The sequence below is a fragment of the Cebus imitator genome, unplaced genomic scaffold (assembly GCF_001604975.1).
Source record: "Cebus imitator isolate Cc_AM_T3 unplaced genomic scaffold, Cebus_imitator-1.0 Scaffold13, whole genome shotgun sequence".
NCBI classification, from domain to species: Eukaryota; Metazoa; Chordata; class Mammalia; order Primates; family Cebidae; genus Cebus; species Cebus imitator.
In genome coordinates, this window is record NW_016107328.1 from 5,363,337 (window position 1) to 5,386,609 (window position 23,273).

At 38.3% G+C, this 23,273-nt stretch overlaps 1 protein-coding gene across 3 annotated transcripts in view; it reads left to right on the plus strand.

Moving 5' to 3' along the window:
* Nucleotides 1–23,273, plus strand: part of ADCY8 (adenylate cyclase 8) — a 268,034-nt gene that overhangs the window by 43,472 nt on the left and 201,289 nt on the right. For all 3 annotated transcript variants that reach the window (XM_017500373.2, XM_017500379.2, XM_017500387.2), the window contains exon 2: nucleotides 9,573–9,722. In XM_017500373.2, the coding sequence (XP_017355862.1) occupies nucleotides 9,573–9,722 (150 nt within the window). The remainder of the gene's footprint in view (nucleotides 1–9,572; nucleotides 9,723–23,273) is intronic.

Sequence of the window (23,273 nt, forward strand, 5' to 3'; positions counted from 1 at the left end):
AAATGAACTCAAGGCACAAACCCAGTGGTCACTTTCCCAGAGCTGATCTTTCCACACACACAATCATACTTCAGTGGATGCTTCAGGGAGACCCAGAAATAAGTAGAAGTACCTTTTCTCTGCTCTGAATAGAGCAAGCCTCTTTTAGCCTTCAACAGCTTGGACTGCAGACTGTGGGGATGTTCCTTGTACAAAGTGTGCTACGAAGAAAATATAGTGCATGTTCCTGTGGTACCAGAAAACACACAGTGAGTGCAGAGCGAAGAGGAGGGGCCCCTCAGGGCTCCCCCAGGGAGCTATCCCCATTTCCCACCTCCACTCTAGGGAAGTAGACCCTTAAAACACAAATCCTATATCAATGGGGAAGCTGGCTCAGTGAGTCTCTACAACTTTGAACTTTCTGGCATCAAATAGCAGTGCCCACACTGTGTCTATCACCCCAGCTTCATGGAGGCTCTTTCCACTCCTGGAGGTGGGGGAGTGAGAGGGAGAAAGTGAGGAGGGAGTCTTCCTATTTCGGAAGGATTCATAGAACACTTCTCGCCTCAAAGTAACAACTTTCCTCCTCGACTATCACAAAACTGGACCAAAGAGGTGGGCAATTAGAATTCACTCATGTCATTGTGTCAACTTAGTTAGATTCAGCAAGTATATGAAGCACTGGGATGCTGGGCCGTGTACTAGGAGATACAGACAGTGGACACGGCTCTGCCCTGGGGGAGTTCAGAATGTGGAAGGTTGACAGACATATAAAAAGGAGATCCAAGTTCAGTGTTATACATGATCATCAGGTCATTGATATAAAGTGGAGGTTTCCTCGTGCCAGCCTGTGTACCCACTGCAGCAGATCACCTTGGGAGCTTCCTAAAAACAAAGTTCCCCGAGACCACATCCATGGATACTTGTATTCAGTAGGTCTGAGTAGGGCCAAAGGATCTGTATTTTTTAACTAGAACTTGCTGGAAACCATCTTTGTCTCTTCTCTTTTCTATGTATTCCACAGAAAAAAATCCATCATCAAATCCTGTTGTCTCTTCCCTTGGAATATATTCGGGGTGTGGCCGTATTATCATCACCTGCATAATTACCGCTGTGGTCCAAGCCAAAATCTCTTTTCAAGGAGACTTTTGGAAGAGGCCTCTAACTTGTCTCCCTGACTGTCCTTGCTATGCTACCATCTGTTTTCTTCACGGTAGCCACAGTGACCCTTGAAATGTGGACGGTAGGTCATGTTTCCCAGTGTTAAGAACTTTGCAGGGCCTTCCCATCCCATGGAGAGAAAAGCTAATACTGTTACCAGGGCTTCGAAACCCTCCATGGCCTGGCCCTTTGAGACCTGTCAGAGTCTGCCTCTGACAGCTTGCCCCCAGGCTCACACAAGGCTCTCTGCTTCAGCCACAGTGGGCCTCATGCTGGGCTGGAGTGGGTTCTTGCCTCTCTTGCCTCAGAGCCTTGGAACTTTTCTGTGCCTGGAATGCTCTTCCCAAATGAGGATGATTCCCTCACTTGCTTCAGGTCATTGCTCAAATGGTTTCTTATCAGAGAGGCCTTCTCTGAACTCCCTTTGCGTTACTGATCTTACCTCTGTGCCATCACTTCCCATCCTCCTTATGCTGCTGTATTATCCTTCATGGCATTCTCACACTCGCACATTACCACCACCACCATGTGTTAGATATTCCTTGGTTTACTTGTTTATTGCCTATCTCCCACCACTAGAATGACAGCAGGACATTATCTTCTTTGTACACTGCCAGTTTATAAAACTGTGCCTGACACATAGAACTCATTCCACAAATAATTTCAAATGGCTTAATAAATAGAAGTGAGGGATTAGGAAGGCTTCTCAAATATAGTTTACAAATGTGTAAGGGCAGAGAAAAAATGATTAATAAATATTTCTCAAATGTCTCACACCTAGCACATCAACTCTGGGTCAGAGATGGTTTACAGATATGGTAAGACACGAGGGATCTAGGTAGAGCCATAGGTTGGAGAGATTACAAAGCGCAACCAATCTGAAATGGTCATCTCCAAATGCACGTAACCCTTCATGGAACTACAAATCTACTACTGCCGCAATGGAGTGGTATTTCCTTCAAAACGTTTACTAAAATTAGTAATACTTGAGCAGTTTAGGCATTTTTTGATAATCACTTGATACTAAAACATATACACTTATTTTTAAAGTTATTTGTGAGGTCCATTACTGGCCAAGATCAAGGGTGTGTTCTGCATTCTTTTCTTTTCCACTGGTCCCAGACGTCAGGATTTGTTCTACTGGCTGCATGAGTTTTGAACATCCTGCTCTGTTTCTCAGATTCTCAGTCCTCTTTTGGAGTCTACAAATGCCCTCAGGAATGAGGAAGTTCCAAATGCTAGGGTCACCTGTCTAAGTGTAGATCTTGACACCTTATGGGTTTGTACTGCCTTGTTAGATCTCCACAAGTAAGTTATTTGAATAACTTATTCTTCCTATTTCAATACACACATAGGCACACACACATTTACACAAGTGTGTGTGCGAACATGTATTTCTTTTTATTTACATATGTAATACATATATATATTTCTTCTTATTTTAAGCGTTAGGATCACACTAAATTTATAGGTTTGTATGTTAAGTGCAGTTTAAAATATTACATTTTACCTAATTCATCAGAGATTTGCTAATGTCATTAAGTATATTTTTTATTTTTGAGATGGAGTCTTGCTCTGTCACCCAGGCTGGAGTGCAGTGGCGTGATCTCAGCTCACTGCAATCTCCGCCTCCTGGGTTCAAGAGATTCTCTGGTCTCAGCCTTTTAAGTAGCTGGGACTACAGGTGCATGCCATTACAACCAGCTAATTTTTTTGCATTTTTAGTAGAAATGGGGTTTCACCATATTGGACAGGCTGATCTCGAACTCCTGACCTCACGGTCTGCCTGCCTTGGCCTCCCAAAGTGTTGGGATTATAGGTGTGGGCCACCATGCCCGGCCATCATTAAGTACTTTTAAATGCAATTTTATATTCTTTTATTTACACAGACCACAATTTATTCAGCCATCTCCCTTACTGTTAAAAATATGCAGTTTCCATTTATAATTTTTTCATGAATAAAGCTACAATGAATATTCCCTAACAGAAATTTCTAATGTTCTGTCTGATGATCTCCTAAGGACAGGTTTCTAGACGTTGGGTCAGTGGGTCAAAAGAAATAAGTTAAATTTTGCAACATGTTGCCAATTTTCTCCTCATAAATATTATTGTAAAGTTTTTTCATATCATCAAGGTATCAGATTGGTTTTGTTAATAAGAACCAGTTATCTTTGAGACTTTGCTCACATTTTTCTGATTAGGTTAGAGCAGTATTCCCCTTTATTTTCTTTTCCTCTTTCTATAGTCTCATTTCCACATTTAGCTCTAATCCTTTGGCATTTATCTTTGCATAGAGTGTGAGGTGACTATCAGTCCACTTTTTTCCCTGTAGTTAACCAATTATCCTTTTTGGGAAAATTTTCTTTCCCATTAAACCTTTGATCCTGGGGCTACATGTGTCATGTACAGGCTTGTTATGATTTTTATTGAATATTTGTATACCATATACTCTACTTTATTCCATTAAATTTGCAGTTGTGGTTTTTTCTGGTGTGACAGTTTTAATTATCATAGCATTATAGTACACATTACCCTCTGGTTGGTCAAGACCCCACTCTAATCTCTTTTGCTAAAAATTTCTTTGGTACTCTAACTCATGTATTCTGTCAGATATACTTTTAAATTGTCTTTCAAGTTCCAAATAGAAATTCCATATGGGATTTTGATGGTAATAATATTAAAGCTGTAAAGCATCTTGAGTCATATATATAGTTATTTATAAATATAACTACTAACATAGTTAATGATATTATTTTTTACAGAAATACCTCCTTTCTTTATCTTTTGTAAAGTCATATACTTTTGTTCTTTCTAGCTCTCTTGCATTTGTTAGTATTGTAGTTTAAGAATAGTTTTGGTGTTTTACCAACACTATTGTAAGATCATTGTTCTGGTATATTTTATAAATTATGATTACTGGTACATAGGAAAGCTTGCCATTCATTCATTTATTCATTCATCAAACATCTGGAACTTATTAAGTGCTCAACAATTAATTGACACTATGGTGAGCATCATTTACTGTGCTGGATGCTAGTTGTCTATTAGTGGCTAAAACAAACATCATCTCTGTATCACTAGAACTCACAATCCAGTGTGGCAGATAGGCATCAACTAACCAAGCAAACAAATAAATATGTAGTTACAATTTGTGATAAATTCACAGGGTGCAGGAATAAAGTATAGCAGGGAAATCCTACTTTGATATAGTGATCAGGGAGTGTCTATCTGAGAAAACTATAATAAAGCCAAAAACAGAAGGATAAGAGGAATCAGCAAGGCAAGTATAGAGAGTACTGTTTGAAGAAGAGGAAACAACATTTGAATGTCCCAGAAATGGTAAAAACCTAATGAAGAAACAGAAAGTAACAGAAATCATTTGGTTAGAACAAAATGAATAAGTGAAGAAATAAAGATAGTACAAAACGGCCTTGAAGACTATCAAAAGATCCTTATTGTAACGATGAGGAGTTTGCATTTTACACTTTTTAACAATAAGTTTATCTACAAATTATATATATAATTTATGTAGTTCTCTGTTTAATATATTATAATATAATAGGTACACTACATGCACATATACAAAAACCAAAAAGGTGGAGACTAAAACCTCAGGCTTCAGTTTCTGTCCCCAGAATTACCTAATAACTTACTGAGTGTGTCTGTGCATTTAAAAATGATAGCAGATGTTAGTTCTTTCCTTCTCCCTCACCCAATTTTCAACTGTATGGATTTATGATATGACCAATCCTCTGTTTAAGGCCTTTTAAGTTATTTCTAATTATTTATTATTGTAAACAATGTTATTATATCCTTTGATCTTTGCACATGGGTGGTCATATTTATGAAATAAGACTACAGAATTAGAGTACCTGAACGCATGAGTATAAATATTGTCCATTTTTATAGATATTGCCAAATTTACACATTCACCAACTAGGTATGAGAATGACTCTTTCCCCCACAACCTAGCCAGCATAAAATGTTAGTAATCTGGGAAGTTGATATTAAAATCATAATGGGAGACCATTCTGTATCCATTGGGTTAGCACTGAGTTCTCCCACTCCACACCCCAGAGTCGCCTTTGCACGTGTGCCTCAGGAACATACCCAAAATGTTCAGAGCAGCATTTTCCACAAGAGCCTGGGAGTGGAAATAATCAGAATGTCCACGAGTAGTGAACAGATAAATGTTTTGTGGTGTATTAAATACTACTTAGCAGTAAAAATAAAGGAACTATCAATGAATGCCTCAAAATGAATAAAGAAAATAATGTTTAGTAAAAAAGGATAATTCCAATGATATAAAATTTATGAACAACTGAAGTCAAACTAAACAATCTGAGGGATTTTCAAAAAGTTCATGCCCACCTGACTCCACAGGACCATTGATTGCTCGCAGTTGTTTATTTAGCTGGATTTAAATGATGAATTTATGGTAAGATAGTATTAATTTCAAAACCTTTTGCACCAAAACAAACTGATACAAACATTGCAACGTGTCTGAGCAGGATTCAATTCAAGATACTAAAAAGCATAAGATATCAGTTACAAAAGAGCCCCTATTACAGCAACATGAATTCTGCTAAAATTGAAGTAAGGACAAACATCAAATTTATGGGGAAGCTTTTGTGAAAGAATTGTGAAATCATTGGTGCTTTACAAAAGTTCATAGAAAGAATGCCCCAGAGAAATCAGTTTACAAATGGGCCACTCATTTTAAGAAAGAATGAGATGATGTTGAATTCGTAAAGCCCACAGGGCAGAAAATCCACATCAATCTGTGAAGAAAAAGTTAATTGTACCCATGTCCTAATTAACTATTAATGCTAGAAACAATAGCCCATATCATTGACATCTTAATTAGTTCAGCTTACACAATTCTGACTGAACAATGAAAGTTGGTCAAACTTTCTACTTGATGGGTGCTAAAATCTGTGTGCCCAAATAAGCTGCAGACAAGGGCAGAGCTTTCAGTGAACATTTTAAACAAATGGGGTCAAGATCCTGAAGGGTTTCTTTGAAACATTGTAACAGGAGATGAAACCTGGTTTTCAAAATAAATATGTGCCAAAAAGAATTTCTACTATCTAATTATTGAATAGCATGTTTGTATTGGTCTGTTTCCATGCCTCTGAGAAAGACATACCTGAGACTGGGTAATTTATAAAGAAAAAGAGATTTAATAGACTGACAGTTCCACGTGCTGGGGAGACCTCACAATCATGGCAAAAGGAGAAAGGCACATCTTACATGGTGGCAGGCAAGAAAGAATGAGAGTCAAGTGAAAGAAGCAACCTCTTATAAAACAACCAGATCTCGTGAGACTTTTCACTACCATGAGAACAGTATGGGGGAAACCATCCTCATGATTTAATTTTCTCCTGCTGAGTCCCTCCCACAATGCCTGAAAATTATGGGAGCTACAATGCAAGATGAAATTTGGGTGTGGACACAGCCAAACCATACCAATGTTTCATTTCAAGGTTGTTAATCAATCATATGGGCTATTCAAATTATCTCTATCTTTGCTGACTTTTTAATCTGTTTGATATATAAACTGCTGAAAATTGTGTTAAAAGAGACCACTGTGACTACAGACTTATAAATACATAGACTTTTATCATATTTTGGAGTGTATATTTTGAGGCTATGCTATTAAATGTGTCCATGTTCCGAATTTTTATGTATTTCTTGTGTATTGAACCCTTTATTATTGTGTAGTAATTATCTCAGTAATGCCTTTTTCAAAAAGTTATCTTTAGTCTGATATTTATACAACAAAGCCAGCCTTATTTTGTTTTGACTTCTAAACTTTTATATCAACATATTTTATGACTATATGTTATAAATAAGACATAGAATATTTCTTTTTATCTAATCTGAAAATCTTTATCATAACTAAAGAATAATACATCCCCTATATGTAACATTTTTCTCTGTTTTCAAGATTTTCTTTGGTTTTTAGCATTTTGATTATGATATTCCCAGATATAGTTTTGTTCACATTTATCCTATGTAGAGTTTGCTGAGATTATTGAACCTGTAAATATGTATCTTTATAAAATTTATAAAATTGGCTTATTTCTTTAAACAAATTAGTTTAGCCCCATTCTCTCTTTCCTTTCCTTCTGAGAATCCAATTATACATATGTTTTGCCTTTCAATGTTGTCACATAAACTACTAGAACCATTTTATAAATCATTTAAAAAAATTTTTTGGCTGGACATAGTGGCTCACACATGTAATCCCAGCACTTTGGGAGGCAAGGTAGGAGGACCACTTGAGGTCAGGACTTTGAGACCAGCCTGGCCAACACAGGAAAAAACTATCTCTACTAAAAATGCAAAAATTGGCCAGGTGTGGTGGTGCACACCTGGGAAGCAGAGGTTGCAGTGAGCCAAGATCATGCCACTGCACTCCTACCTGGGTGATAGAGTGAGACCTTGCCTCAAAATATTTTTATATAGGCCAGGCACAGTTGCTCATACCTATAATCCCAACACTTTGGGAGGCCAAGGCAGATGGATCATTTGTGGTCAGGAGTTTGAGTCAGGAGTTTGAGACCTAGCCTGGCCAACATAGTGAACCCTGTCTCTACTAAAAATACAAAAATTAGCTGGGTGTGATGGTATGCACCTGTAGTCCCAGCTACTCTGGAGGCTGAGGCAGTAGAATCACTTGAACTCAGAAGGCAGAGGTTGCAGTGAATCAGTATTAAACTACTGCACTCCAGCCTGGGCTATAGAGTGAGACTCCATCTCAAAAATATATATATATATGTAAAATATACATTTATTTATTAATTTATACATATTAATAAATGCTATATATATTAATACTAATATATATATTTTATATTTTATATATTTATTTATATATATATTTATTAATATATATTTTTCAAACTGGGTATATTCTATTGGCATATTTTCAGATTTACTGACTCTTCTGTCATCTACATTCTGCTATCAATAACAAGTTGTTTCAGGTATTTTGTTTTTCATTTCTGAAATTTTCCTTTTTTGTAGTTTCTATTTATTTTCTTATTTCTTATCTTTTTATTCACTGCTAGAATATTTACTTTCAGTGAATTTCATTCACTGCTAGAATATCACTGAGCAAAATTGTAAGAACTGCTATAATCTCGGCCCGCTGATTCCAACATCTGGGTCAGATTAGATATATGTTGACTATCTTTTCTCTTGAGATTGAGTCACATTTTAACGTTTCTTTTTATGTCACATAATTCTGTGCTATGTTGTGGGCATTGTGAATGCTATATAGTTAATACTGAATTCTCTTACATTCCCCTGGAAGTGGTGATTTTTGTTTTGTTCTCTTTTACTTTAGCAGGTAATTAACTTCATTGAAATCAAAAGAAAGCCTTTGTCTTTTGGACTGCAGTTCAAATATCAGTTCAGTCATTTTATCTTAACTCAATTGCTTACTGTCCTCCCTATGCATATGTGGTTCAGATAAGAGATTATAAAACAATTTTAGGTTTCCCTTCACTGGGTTCTTTTCTTTTTGGAATTTTCCTCCCACTTTCCAGAAGCTACAGTGGTCTGGAACTCTGTTCTTTGCTTCTTTAAGCCACCTGAGTTTTCTATTTGAGTTATAGCTACCACACATAGCACGAGCTGTGACCTGTTCTCAGGCTAAAGCCATAAAAATAAAGGTATTCATACTATGTAGTTCACTTCTTTCATAGAAGAATCTTACACATGTCTAGTCTCTAATACCACAACCTGATATTTAGAAGAGATGTACACACAAAAAGAAATCCTATGGACATGATGTCAACACCATAATAAGGGATACAGTAGGAAAAGCAAGTAGGAATGTGAGGGGAAATAATGAGTTCCAATTTGGAGAAGTTAAGATAAAAGAATTTTTTGGACATCCTGATTGGGTGGGTGTTATAGGAATTTAAAAGCGGCTTTGGCATCAACCTGACACCAAAGACCTGAGAACACCAAAGTTTAAATAGAGTAGTCAATGTATTCAAAGTCAAAGGTATTCAGTGGATTCCTTTTCTTTTTCTTTTAGTTTCTTCTCTTTATTTCCACCAGATTCACCTGCCCCTTAAAAAGGCCAAAAGCTTTTGCTGGTGAAGGGGAAAGAGATAAGGTGGAGTGAAGAAGCCAGCCAGATCCCCTCTTTTTCACAGCAGATTTCCCATCAAGGCTCCAGTCTAAACCTGGGGAGAAGCCTTAAATTGGAGAAAGCGGCGAAGGGAGCCCTCTCCAAAGGGATGACATTTGCCTCAAGATCTGAATGAAGGGCATAGCTCTCCAAACGTGATTAAACATGTGGATTACTACATTAGGATTTACCTGTGAAATTTATATGTATTTATGTTTTTATTGTTGCTTCTGCTTCTAATAGCTTTTGTTTTAAGCACCTGACCAGACTGTGTTTGTTTTAGGTTGTGGCCCAGGCAGTGTTATTCATGTGTATGAACACAGCTGGAATCTTCATCAGTTACCTGTCAGACCGGGCCCAGCGCCAAGCTTTCCTGGAGACTCGGAGGTGTGTGGAGGCCAGGCTGCGCCTAGAGACAGAGAACCAAAGACAGGTACCAAATGAAAAGGCTGAATGTTTTAGTTAGCCCGTCTCTAAATTATATGGAGCTACTGTTTTACTCCCAAACACGTCCTGACTTGCAAGTGTTCTCTTAAAGTTTATGTCACGGGATTCCAGAGTCTGAAATAGTTGCATTAGACTTGCAGGTCAAAATGGATTGGTCTTATTCTCCACACTCAATTCATCGTTCCCCATAATAAATAAAGTTATTACAGTCATAAATTTATTTTCTGGCCCCTTTCACTGACATCTATGTTTGTGAACAAGGTCATGGTTCCTCAAAGTCATTAGCATACTCATCTTTGACCCTCTTTCTTTTAAACTGTAAATGTGTTATTTCAGATAAATTTTTTTACTGTCTAGCAATTCAGGTCAGAGTAAGTGCATAGAAGAACCTTTACACATGTCTAGTCTCTAATATCACAACCTAACTTTTAAAAGAGATGTACATGAAAAAATCCTGTGGACATAAATCCAACACCAGAATAAGGGATACAGGAGGAGAAGCAAGGTGGATTGTGGGGGGCAATAATTAGTTCCAATTTGGAGAGGTTAGAAGAATTTTTTTGGACATCCTGATCAGGTGGATGTAATAGGAACTTAAAAGTAGCTTTGGCCTCAAATAATATATTTCTCCAAAATTAAATTTAGTTTCAAAGAATAAAGATTTGTCCCTATTAAAGTTGTTTATATATTTTAAATCCATGGATGTCTTCGGTTCTGAAAACAATTTTCCAAGAGAAGTATCTGGAATGTGTTGAAAATTGGTTTTAGCATCAACTTTTAGCATCCCAAGTTTATATTCTGCTGGGAATTTTATGCTTCTAGATATATTATTTCTATAATACTAGACCCTTATCTCTATTTTTAACTAGGTCCTTTTTCTTAAAGTTGTCTTATTATTTGTAATACAGAGCATTTATCATTTAAGACTTTAGGCAATAATAGCTTGTAAAATTATAAAGAAAGTAGCAGAGAAAGACTCAACATTTTCTCCACGATTAATTTGCATCAAATCACCAGGAAGTCATGGATCTTTAAAATGAGTGAAGCCAGGTCTGTGCGATAATGGATGAGGCAGACAGGTAAGGCACACCTGCCAGGACTCAACTCCCACTGCCATCTGCTGTTCCCAGGGCACAGGGGAAAATACCGAGTTTTCAGACCTTACTTTGCGTTTACAGGATTCAGAAGAAGGAATTTCTAAGTTATTGCCTAAAATAATTCTGGAATCTCATAGTAGTTTCTCTGAATAGCCATGGAATAATTAAGAAAAATAACTTTAAGAAAAAAATACCTTGTACAATAAACATGAGTATCTCCCAGGACTATTGTATTATGTTTCTGTGCAAAAGAGATCAGTTGCCAGACTGGCATGTCACTCTTTCCATGGGATCTGTGCCAATTCAGAGAATGCTGCCATGTTAATAATTTATTCAACTGTTCTTAATGCTTTACCACAACAAGAGCTGAAATTGTGCGTGAGTTGTCTGGGATGGCTTTTATTTAGTGTTTATGATATACTGGAGATACTAAAAAAACATTGCCTTACCATCTGCATAAGACTTTTTGCTTCTTTTCCCATCCTTCAAGTTGGGTATCTTGGTATCACTATGATCTAATCATCTAAAATTGTGGAGGAATCATTAACCATTCTCCCTAATCTTCTTTTTAAAGTTGGGAGAAGGAAGAAGAAAATATAATATTTAGAGGTAAGAGAAAGCGATAACTAGAATGTAATGAAGCGATCACTAGGGCTTGTGTCATGGTTCTTATTACTTCTTAGTTGGGCCACCTAAACTATTTAACTCTCCATGTAGGTTCCTTCTTTATACATGGGGCAATATCTTTCTCTTCTACATTACATTTGTTTCAAATGAGATACTATGTAGAAAGCAATACAAACATATAAGTCAGTTTCATTGATTTCTTGGATAAAATACAAGAAAAGACTATCTTTTGTGGAAGGTTCTTTATTCCTAGGATTAAGTAAAATATTGTAGAGGCTTCTTTTAGTCCTATGTTCACAACTATAATAAAATATTTGTGGCATGTTGACCACCCTTTATATACCCAAGGGTATTGCCTGAGATAGCTGACTCTACATCATCAGTGCTAAAGTTACTTTCCACTGGCATTTGATCTCTGCTTCAGTTTTCCATTATCCTTGAGAACTTCCTTGGTAATAAATGGGCAGTGTAGTCTGGCAGAGAAGACATAGGATTTCAAATGAAATTGCCCTGGATTGATAATTTTTGCTTACTTACTATTTTAGTGAGCTTGAGCAAGCCCTGAGTCTTAGTTTCCACATCTATGGTGTGGGAATAATAACATCCTTCCTGAAAAGTCTCCTTAGTGGTTAGAATTACTTTGTGTGAGATGCCCTTGCAAGTCAGTGAAGAGTTTCTTTAGCATTATTGAGTGTAATGATTTACATCAGTCAGTCAACATAGTTCAGTCCCAAGAGGACTCATGTGAAAATATATTATGGATTGACTTGGCTCAGTTGAAATAACTTAGGGTTATTTATATGGAGGTAAATCAGGATGATGGCTCTCCTTAAGTGCATAGCAACCAGAATCATTATTAGGTCCCATACATATCTTTTTAAATATCACGTGTCATTGACAAATGAATTCCCATTTACCTCTTATCAGAACTAATTATAACACCATAACTGTTAAAAAATTCTATATCCTGTGAAGGAGACACTGCAAGAACCTAAGTAACAGCATATACCTTTTCCTTGGATAATGATCCTAAATAAGATTGATGGCAACTTTTTTGAAATTATAAATGAAGAATCAAATAGGTTATATTTCATAGAAATGACCAGGTTTTGTGGGATTTTTCAAGCACTCATGATTTTTATCTCATGGTAGGATACAAAAAAAAATTTTAATCACTTAATTTGCTCAACCATGAATTAATTTATTTATGGAGGGTCTATTATGTGTCAGGGGCTCTGCTGAGCATTGGGAATATAATGCTGACTAGCAATTAGTTCCTGGCCTTAAAGAGTTTGCCAGGTGTAGAAGAAGATGGATGACTATGCAGATACGTATGGCAATAGTGTATGGGTCAAACCTAACCTGGAGGCTTGTGGAAGACTATCTAAAAAATATATTGCCTGAGCTGACATGTGAATAGGATTTAGCTCAATGGAGAAGCAGCAAAGAGTACACCATAAAAAGCAAAGAACACATGCAAAAATCTTGAAGGAAGAGAGAATGTAGTTTGTTGCAAGGATTTATGAGAATTCCCATGATCATTCATTCATTTATTCATCTATCACCCATTCATGCTGTAGATGCAGAGACAAATAAGACTTAGTCTACTCTGAATTGTATCTGGAAGATGAGTAGAACGTTAATTATTAGAAGAGAAGGAAGAAAGAAATTAGCAAAGATACTGATAACAAGATACGTATGACCTATTAAAGAACAGCAATGCCAGGTACTAAGTTTTCTCCGACATCCTGCAGCAAACTGTGAACCTCTTAAGTGGGACATTAATGCTTTCCATTCAATAACATACTTTTCTTGAGTGTTAACTATGTGCCAGGCATTATTCAAAGTGCTATGTACACAAAGTGAAGAAATTCTTGACAGTTCTCTAATACAGCATGCCACTCTAGGTCTCAGTCATTGCAAGTCTCTTTCCCCAAACTGCTATTTCACCACCCTGTGCCATTTATTAATAGTTCTGGAAAATCCACCTCCCTCCTAATGCATCTCTAGTCTTCTGCCTCAGCATCCCTTTCTCCATGAGGCTTGCGTTTGCCTCCCAGGTAGAGTTGAAATGGTTTTCTTGTGCTGTGGCATGCCATGATAGTTAAGTCTATTAAAGAATGTGTCCTACTTTATGACATATACTCATCTGTGTTTCTCTGTCTCCACAACCTCTCAAGATGAGTTAAAGGCAGCCACTCTATATAATTCAACTGATTATCTGGTTTTTATCTAGTATAGTGGCTGAAGTGTAGGATCTTCTGAGTAATATTTATTTAACTAATTATATTAAATTCAAACATTGGCTCCTAGCTTCACTTCTACCTACATGAATATTGTGACTCCTTTGTGTAAAAATAAAGATACCTGTGCCCATTGTGATCTCCATTAAAAACTTAGTAGGAAGAGCACTTTTACCCGATTCAGGAGAGACTGGAACAGGCTGAGCATACATCTTAAGCAGACTTGCTAGGGGAATTTTCCATCTGGAAGCTACATCTTGAAGCATCTTTCTTTAGGGAGTTAAATTCTAATTATTGTAGTTTTCATAATCCTGCTTCTTCTCCCAAATGATGCACATGGCCCATATTTATTTAAAATATTAAAATGAATTAATTGTTTTTCTTTCAGCTTGGAGAATTGTATAAACCTCCTTATGGTAATCATGGCATTTCGAGGTGTCTCAGAAGCTCTGGGGCCACTGGAATAAAATTTCTGATGATACCATATGTTGCAGCAGCAGGAAGATTATTTTTAAATGCAGCAGATGTTTTAGCTGTATTAAAGGAATTCTGTTAAATATCTTTATTAGACAATATTGGTGTAAACTGATGGTTCGGACAGTAGATTGAGAAAGCTGGGTTTTCCACTGAGTTCTGACTTGATTCGTTTGATTCATGTTGGTGCCTTTTAACATCTTGGGGACTTTTTAAAGTTAAAAATAACATTCATTAGTACAGTAGAGCTTTGTCATTGTTAATTCATTCAGAGAATCAAGGTTGACCTGAAAGTGGTAGAACTTAGAATCTTTATTCTTTCTGCTGCAACTCGATAATGGGTCTTTTCATTATACTCCAAAGGCCTCTTCCTTCGAGTCATTGTCTGGTATTCTCCATTCCTTACATTCAAAGCCACCCACTGACCACCCATTGTGGTCAGCCCTATCTGTTATCAACATCTTTCCTATTCACTATTCTGAAATACTGAAATACTCACTGTTTCCTACACATTCTTCTTACCTTCTACTCTCATGCCTTTGTTTATACCTTTTTCCCTACCTGGTGTAACGTTCGTTTCATCCGCGCACTTTATCCATCCTTCAAAACTCAGTTCAAATGTCACTATTCCACAAAGACCCTCTCTTATCCCCCCAGTGGTAACCTCCATGAGAGTTTCATTCATACATTTCTGTATGGAATTATAATCTCTTTCTATGTTTTGCTATATGCTTGTCTTATTTTTGCCTCTCGTATCATTGCTGAGTCACCCCTCAACACCCTTTCCTTGAGACACTCTCCTCTCTTAATTTTACTATGGTGTGCTTATTTTCTTTCCCATCTTTCAGATTTCTGTTTCCTTCACATATCCCTCTGGCTCCTCCAAGCCCTTAAATGTAGGCATCCTTCAAGGGCCTCTCCTTGACCTCTTCTTTTTTGTTCATCTTTTGGTTCTCTTTCAGTGATGTTTCAGGACTTCAACCATCACTTCATATTGTTTCCACATCAGTATTTCTAACATCACATTCTTTTCTGAGCTCCAGATGCCCACCACCAGCACCTGCTCGATAGTCTCATCAGCATGTCCCACAGGTATCACTGGCTTGGCCTGTTCATGATCCTCCTTTCCCTCAAAAAGTACTTCTCTTTCTCTGTGATACACCCTATACTTAATCCACTCACATCAACCGTGGTCCCAAACCCTGTGGGTGTTATCTATCTTCACCATATATGCACAAATTTTTCCTATATTTCCTTTACTAGTACTGCCTGGTTTAAGTCCTCTCACAAAACAGTTTTCTAATTGGTATTAACCAGTTACTAACCAGTGTATACTGATCTAGCCACCTGTAGTCACTCACCTTAACATTCTTCTTGAAAAGTAAATCTATTTGCCTTCTCTCTGTTTTCCTTATGATCTATGAAATAAAAAAAAATTAAAAAAAAAACTAAACAAATGTATTGAGCTCTGTGGGGCATGAAGCCAAAGCCACTGCTTTCTCTCACCTGTTCTTGTCCCTCCCTATCTGACGTTGACGGGGTGAGGCGGGAATCCACTGGTTTCTCTTTTACAGAGAGGAGGATTCATATGTTAGAAGTCATTGTATATACATTCTCCAGAACTTTCTGTGGGGTAAGAATGTGGTTCCTTCCCACAGGGAGTATACCCCATAGGGAGCACACTCATGCAGCCTCCTCTCCTCCTCACAGGGGAGCCCACCCGCGCGGCCTCCTCTCCCCGTCACAGGGAGCCCACCTGTGGAGGCTGCTGTCCCTACCTGCCCCCACATAGGAAGCCCAGACATTCAGGCTGCTGTTCTCCCTACAGGGATTCCAATGATGCACTGAGCCCACAGTAACCGCCTACTCTGCCTCTGGCTGGGGAACTGTGGCTACGGAGCAGAAAGAAAAAATAGGAAGCTGCTGTCTGCTTCCTTTGCAGCCAAGTTCCTCATTCCTTTGCCAGTAATAAAGTGGCTGCTTTGACTGACTGATAGGATTTGGTCGATTCCTGTCTGCCTCCGCATCTATTTCTCAGTTGGTTCATTTGAGAAGGGAGGTGTGTGACTAATTCACATCTCAAAACCCCAGCACAGAGTATTACACCTGTCAGGATCATCTTCTTAGTGCCCAATTTGGATTAAATAAGACCTCACACTAAAGCCCCAGGATTGCTACTGCCCATGGAACACACCCAATTTCATTTACTCTGCATCACAGCCCATTCACCACCTGGCTCCAGCCTGATATTCCAATCATGTCACTTACTACCTTTCACTTTATACTCCAACACTCCACACAGCCAGCAAAGATGCCCCACACATCTACGGCTTGGATTCCTTCTGGTCATTCCCCAGCTGTCTCCATCCCTCTCTGCTTCTCTGCCATTCTCCCTGCCCCTGGAGTGTGGCATTTATGGATCTCATCAACACGCTCATTGTCCTCTGGTTTCTGGTTGGGTTCAGCCATGGGGGGCACTGGATATGAGCTAGAGCATGGGAGGACAGAGCCATCAATCCACTTATCTTCCCATCTCCTACCCTGCCGGGATGTGGATTTACATTGGCTGCATTTATCTACTAAAAGCCACAGTTTCTATCAGGCAGCCCTCACTTAGAGTAAAGTTTGTAGCTGCCTGCCCTTCCTAACCTTGGGGTGCTTTACCATCCATTGTTGAGTACCTCAATTTTTCAATAACTCTCTTTCATCATCCCTTTTGAGGTGCCAGCTATGTCCTGCCAGGAACCTAAATGACATGCCACTATTGCTCCATTAGGATGAGATGTTCCACTCCCACTCTGTATATTTTTGCAATTCAGCAGAGCAGAAAGACACTGGGCTAGAAGTCAGAAAAACTCTACTCTGTCCAGTAGGGCAGCCACTAGCCCTCTGTATATTTAGCACCTGCAATGTGCCTGTTCTAAAATGAGATGTGCTGTGTGTGTAAAATACACACCAGATTTTAAAGACAATCTGAAAAAAGAAGAAATGCAAAATATCTCATTAATGACTTTTTACAAACTAATTGTGTGTTCATTGTACATGGAAATAATATTTGGAATATATTTGGTTAACTAGAATATACAATTAAAACGAATTTCAACTGTTTCTGGCTAATTTTTTTATGGAAGTAGTAGGAACTTTTAAATTGTATTCATGGTTTCCATTGTATTTCCACTGGACAGTATTGACCTAGATGCTTGTCCCATTTCTATTTCTAACTTGCTAGTGTGACTCTGAGCAAGCTCTCAAACCACTTTGTATGTGAGTTTCCTCATCTCTCAATTAGAAAAGATAATTCCTGTCCTAACCCACAAAAGTGTTTTGAGAGACAAATAACATAATGCCTGAAAAAGTGTTATTTCAACTGTAAAGAACACTACAAATGTTAGGGCTATTTCTGTAAAAATCTCACCAGTGCCCCAATCTGATGCTCAGATATCCACCCCCTCCCCCGCCCCCCACCACCCTGCCTGTGAAGCCTCCTCTAATGTTTCCTGTTGTAACTTATTTCTTTTTGGCACTAAGAAATTTTTAGTTAACATGAGTTTTTCACATTCTGTCTTATATCAGGGTTAGCATCATGGTTCCATCTGATTGCCAGGAAGGTTCTGAGTGGCAAGCACAGTACCAGTGTTAATGGCTTCTGATCTTCCTGTAACAACTGACTTCACTCGAAGAACTGTGTTTACCCGGTGTGGGTGGGACACCAGCTCTTGCATTCCATCTGGCTGCCTAGTTCTTTGTAATCTTCCCAGCACATTATTTGCATTTTCTGGCATGATGGAAGGAGTGAAGGCTTTGAAGAAAAACAAACCTGTATTTGATTCCTAGTTCTAAGTCTATATCTGCTGAGACTGTGGGTATACTAACCTTAGATTCTATATCTGTCAAAGATAATAAACCCTACATCTCAAGGTGGTTGTAAGAAAATCAAGCAATATATAGAAAACATCTGAGCCATTGGCTCACATAGTGGGGCCTCAACAGATGAGTGATGGGGGTCATGGCTGATCCTTGAACTATTGGATCACCTGGGCCATATCCTAAATTTCAAAATAGAAAGTATTCTGATTCTAGTAACAACAATTTTTCGTCTTGTTATTTTTGTTCTTATTCAAATTTGGCATCCATGAGCAGTACAAATTTTTAATTCAATACCTGATTCAAAGAAAGTTCATGACCCTATGCTCATATGCAATTACAATTTGCATGCAGAGGTCATTCAGAAAGCAGAAATCAATCACCATCAGGGCCCTCAACACCTTTGATCCAGCCTGGAGGAGCCACAGAAGAACTGTGGGGGCTTTTTATCTTGTAAATCTGTGCAGATAATTTTGACTAAAGAAACTGAAATAGCCTAACTCTAAAATGCTGAAGAGAAGGCATGCTTCGTTGCCTTGATACAGTTGAAGGCACTTTTCAAGATAGAGCAGGAAAGTAGTAAAATAGAGCAGGAAAAAAAATAAAATAAGTATTTTTAAAATAATCCGTGCCTAAAATAGCTTATTTTAGTGAGGCTTGAGTATGGGTCAGTTGACCAGAATTCTACATTCACTATTTTGCATGAGTCACACCAAAAATGGATTGACTATAAAGGAGGTAAAATAATTTAATGCCACTATCTCAACAATCTTGGTGTAAAACCATCCTAGAACTTTTTTTCTTCTAATCTTTTACAAATGTCTTGCCCACACCTCATTTGAAACCAATGTTTTTAGAATGAAAATTTTGAGTATTTCCACAGCATTCAACTCATTTTTTCACAGAAACAAAAGCTTGCTTTCTTTTCACACTCACATTTTGTTGTTGACACCATACCCAATTAAATTTGGTTATAGTAACAGCCAATACAATTATTATAAACAGATTTGGAAACAAACATTACTGCCTCTTGGTAAAGATAGGATACAACCAGCAGACGTGGGGAGTAGACTTGAAGAGCCAGTTAGCTATGAGCACTTAGTGTGTACTGTTGACAGCGCCTCACAGTAGGATAGGCTAGTGAATCACTTAAGTGGGGTGGCTGGGGGGGGGCACTGTGATGCAGTGCTATTCTGCAAATTATTTATGAAAATTCCAAAATTCCAAGTTGACCTTTTAAAAACATTGACACTACTCTTGATCAGCAGTTGGAATCTAGAAAGTTGAGACCGAGGCTGAGAGCTATGCTGCCAAAGCAAGAGGAAACCTGGCATAGGGCAAAACAATTATTTCATCCTTCATTTGCTCAACAAGTATTGATCTTTCCTTCCCAAAATATTTGCCCTTGGAGTATCTCCTGTCTTAGTGAATAAACAGCATCATTTGTCCACCAGCTTCAGCCTCACACTACCCGTCCTCTCCGTGTTTCCTGATATGCTGCAATAATTATGAGAACTTAATTCTCTTTCTCATCCATCTTTCACATTTTTTTCCGACATTTCTAACCCTACTTCTCTCTCCATTTCTCTCCTGGATCACTGTAACAACTCTTTCGTTCCCTGCAATTCATTTTCCATGCTGCAGCCAGAGTGATCCTTCTAAAATCTAAATCTAGTTAGGCAATTTCCGTGACTTCTGTACCGGGTTGAAAGGTGTCCCCCTAAAATGCATGTTCCCCCAAATCTCAGAATATGATCTTACTTGGAAATAGGCTCTTTATAAATTTATTCAAGATGAAATCACACAGTGGGCCTTAATTCAATATGACTGATATCCTTTTAAGAAGAGAACACAGAGAATCCCAGAGGCAGAAACAGGAAATGCACAAAAGAGCACCACGTGAAGACAGAGGCAGAGGTTGGAGCAAGGCATCTGCAAGGACCACTGGCAGCCACCAGAAGCCAGGAGGGTGATATGGGACCGTTTCTCCATCAGGGACCCAGAAAAAAAACAAATCTGACAACATCTTATTTCCAGACTTCTGACCTCCAGAATTGTAGGAGAATACATTTCTATTGTTTTTTTGTTTTTTTGGTTTTTTTCCCCATTTATTTATTTTATTGCTTTTTAGGTTTTGGGGTACATGTGAAGAACATGCAAAATTGTTGCATAGGAACACACGTGGCAGTGTGATTTGCTGCCTTCCTCCCCATCACCTACATCTGGCATTTCTCCCCTTGCTATCTCTCCCCAGCTTCCCACCCCCCACCGTCCCTCCCCTATTTCCCCCCAACTGACCCCAGTGTGTAGTGCTCCCCTCTCTGTGTCCATGTGTTCTCATTGTTCAACACCCGCCTATGAGTGAGAACATGCGGTGTTTGATCTTCTGCTCTTCTGTCAGTTTGCTGAGAATGATGGTTTCCAGGTTCATCCATGTCCCTACAAAGGACACAAACTCATCGTTTTTGATGGCTGCATAATATTCCATGGTGTATATGTGCCACATTTTCCCTATCCAGTCTATCGTCGATGGGCATTTGGGTTGGTTCCAGGTCTTTGCTATTGTAAGCAGTGCTGCAATGAACATTCGTGTGCACGTGTCCTTATAGTAAAATGATTTGTAATCCTTTGGATATATACCCAGTAATGGGATTGCTGGGTCAAATGGAATTTCTATTTCTATGTCCTTGAGGAATCGCCACACTGTCTTCCACAATGGTTGAACTAATTTACACTCCCACCAACAGTGTAAAAGTGTTACCACCAAATTTTGTGGTAATTTTTTATGCTAGCTTAGGACACTAATACAACTTACTGTTGCATTTAGAATGAATTTGGATCCATTTCTCACCTCTCTCCCCTCCTTACATGTTGCCTGGATGAAAGGAACAGTGACTGGCTCTGATATAGCATTTACCGTGTGTGAGGTGCTCCACATAGATTGCTTCATTCAGTCCTCAGAGAAACCCTATGAAGTGGGTGAATTTTTTACCTCCATTTTATAGATGAGGACTTTGGAAACAGAGAAGCTAAACAACAGCTAGCAAGTTGCACAGCAAGTACTCAGACCTAAACAGTTTGGCTCCAGAGCCCACATAACCAATTATTATGCTATGAAGTCCTTCAGCATGGGATTCTCTTCACAATCTATGCCTCTCTCCCTCAGGAGGGCCCTGGCCCTCACTTCCAATCAGCATGCTCTTTTAGTCTCAGATGACAGGAAACTCAACTCAGACTGGGTCTAGCAATGAGAAAAACGTATTGCCTCATGTTACTGGATAACCAGGGGCAGGTGTACAATTGTCACCACATGGCTGTGATGTTCTCAACAGGAATACATGTAGCAATGTGGGGAAATCAGATGAGTTGTCTTAATATAGGAAAGGATATAGTTCAACGTACACTAAAGCTACCCAGAGAAAAAGACCCAGTGGTCCACGAAGGTGCCAGTTTCCAGTGAATGCTCCCACCCTCAGTGATATATCCTGGCCAGACTGAGGATAGAGGGGTCTTCAGGAAGCTCTCTTTGCCTTTCTTACATGGGATTTTTATGCTTTTGTAGTTCGTCCAAAGTATTCTAAAGACTCCCGCTTTCTCCTTTCCTACCCACCAAGTATGAGAAAACTGGTAATAATCACAGAACATCATTTATTCCATGGTGGATTGTTTTCCTCCCTAATCAGCTTTAGACCTGAGTTCTATTTCTAATCAGGCTTCAGGCACAGCTTGGTCCAGGAGCCATCTAGTACACTTAGTTTATCACTGCATTATTCAGGACTCAGCAAAGGCATTAAAATCCAATCAAAATTCTGCATTAGTTGTGTTTTCTCAGAGCCCTCCACTCAAGAGTTCTCTTCAGAGCTTTAGTAATAGTCAAATACGTATTACCAAAATCTAATTAGGTTACTGCATTATAGAATACACACTGTGGGCCAAGACATGAGTTAGGTGCCAAAAATAAAACCAAGAGGGGATTTTTAAATAGAATTTTTCATAACAAAACAAGTTAGTAAGTTTATACCTTCCAACTTGGTCTGAAAGTTATATGTCTCATGTCTTACATCTCCTTTGCTAGATTACAAGTTCCTTGATCCATGGAGGAATTATATTTTCCTCTACAATATCTACCCTGGTACTTAAACATTCGGTAACACTGTATCAAATGAGTAAAGTAATAATTAACTTAAAGAGCATTTCCAGTGAGCATTTCTCTTTCCCCAAATATGTGATTAATATTGACAAATATTGAAAGATCATTTTTCTTCCCTCTTTAGTAAATTGGAGGCTACTTTTAGCAGGAATTTTTACTTCCAACAGAGTATGTTCTTGTTGAACTCTATACTCCATTAACTCATCTTTCTTCCCACTGTCCAACTGAATTTGTCATTTAGATTTATGGGAGCCATATCTTTTGTATATTAATTGCAGGGATGTAAATATTTCATCTTTACAACCCTGATTCCTCAACAGCTCAAAACATTTTAGTTTTCACACCTATTATTCCAGAATCTCTTTGGAATATGCAAGAGACACATGATGCCTTGTTCTGACTTCTATGGTAATATTATTAATATTTCATTACAGTCACTTTCAGTTTCTCAGACAACCAGACTGCAAGCATGGTGAAGGCAGAGTGAAGTTTGTCCACTGCTCTCCCCATTGCAGAGCACAGGCACTGCCACTAACTCGTTCCTTACTACACGCTTGCTAAAGAACAGTTTATCCGATGTGTGAATGAGTAGTGGAAGATATTTCGTAACAGATTAGACAGAGTCATGGAAAAGATTATGACTTGAGAGTCAGCCCCATGTGATCCACTGCACCCAAGAAAAGGATGAACTCTAAATCAGATTCTGCAGCACAGAGCCTGAAAAGTAGAATTCACTAGTGAATCCAGATGCCTGTGTTCACATCTGTGTGCTGCCACTTGCTCTGTGTCCTGGGACGAGTACATAACCTCCTGTGCTTCAATCTCCACATCTGTGAAATAGTGGTAATAAATATCCCTATCTCATTAATTGTTTAGTATTTAATCATATAATTTATGTGCAAAGCTTGAAACATAGTAGGTGCCCAATAAGATCTCTCATTGGTAGTGGTATAGTCCATATTTACTGCTTCTTTCCTTTAAGCATTTTCTTTCATCATGAAATATATACATTCCACAGAAAGAAAAATTCTCAGACAACCAGAGACTGAATTAATTTTAAATAAGTAAAGGGAGAAACCAGT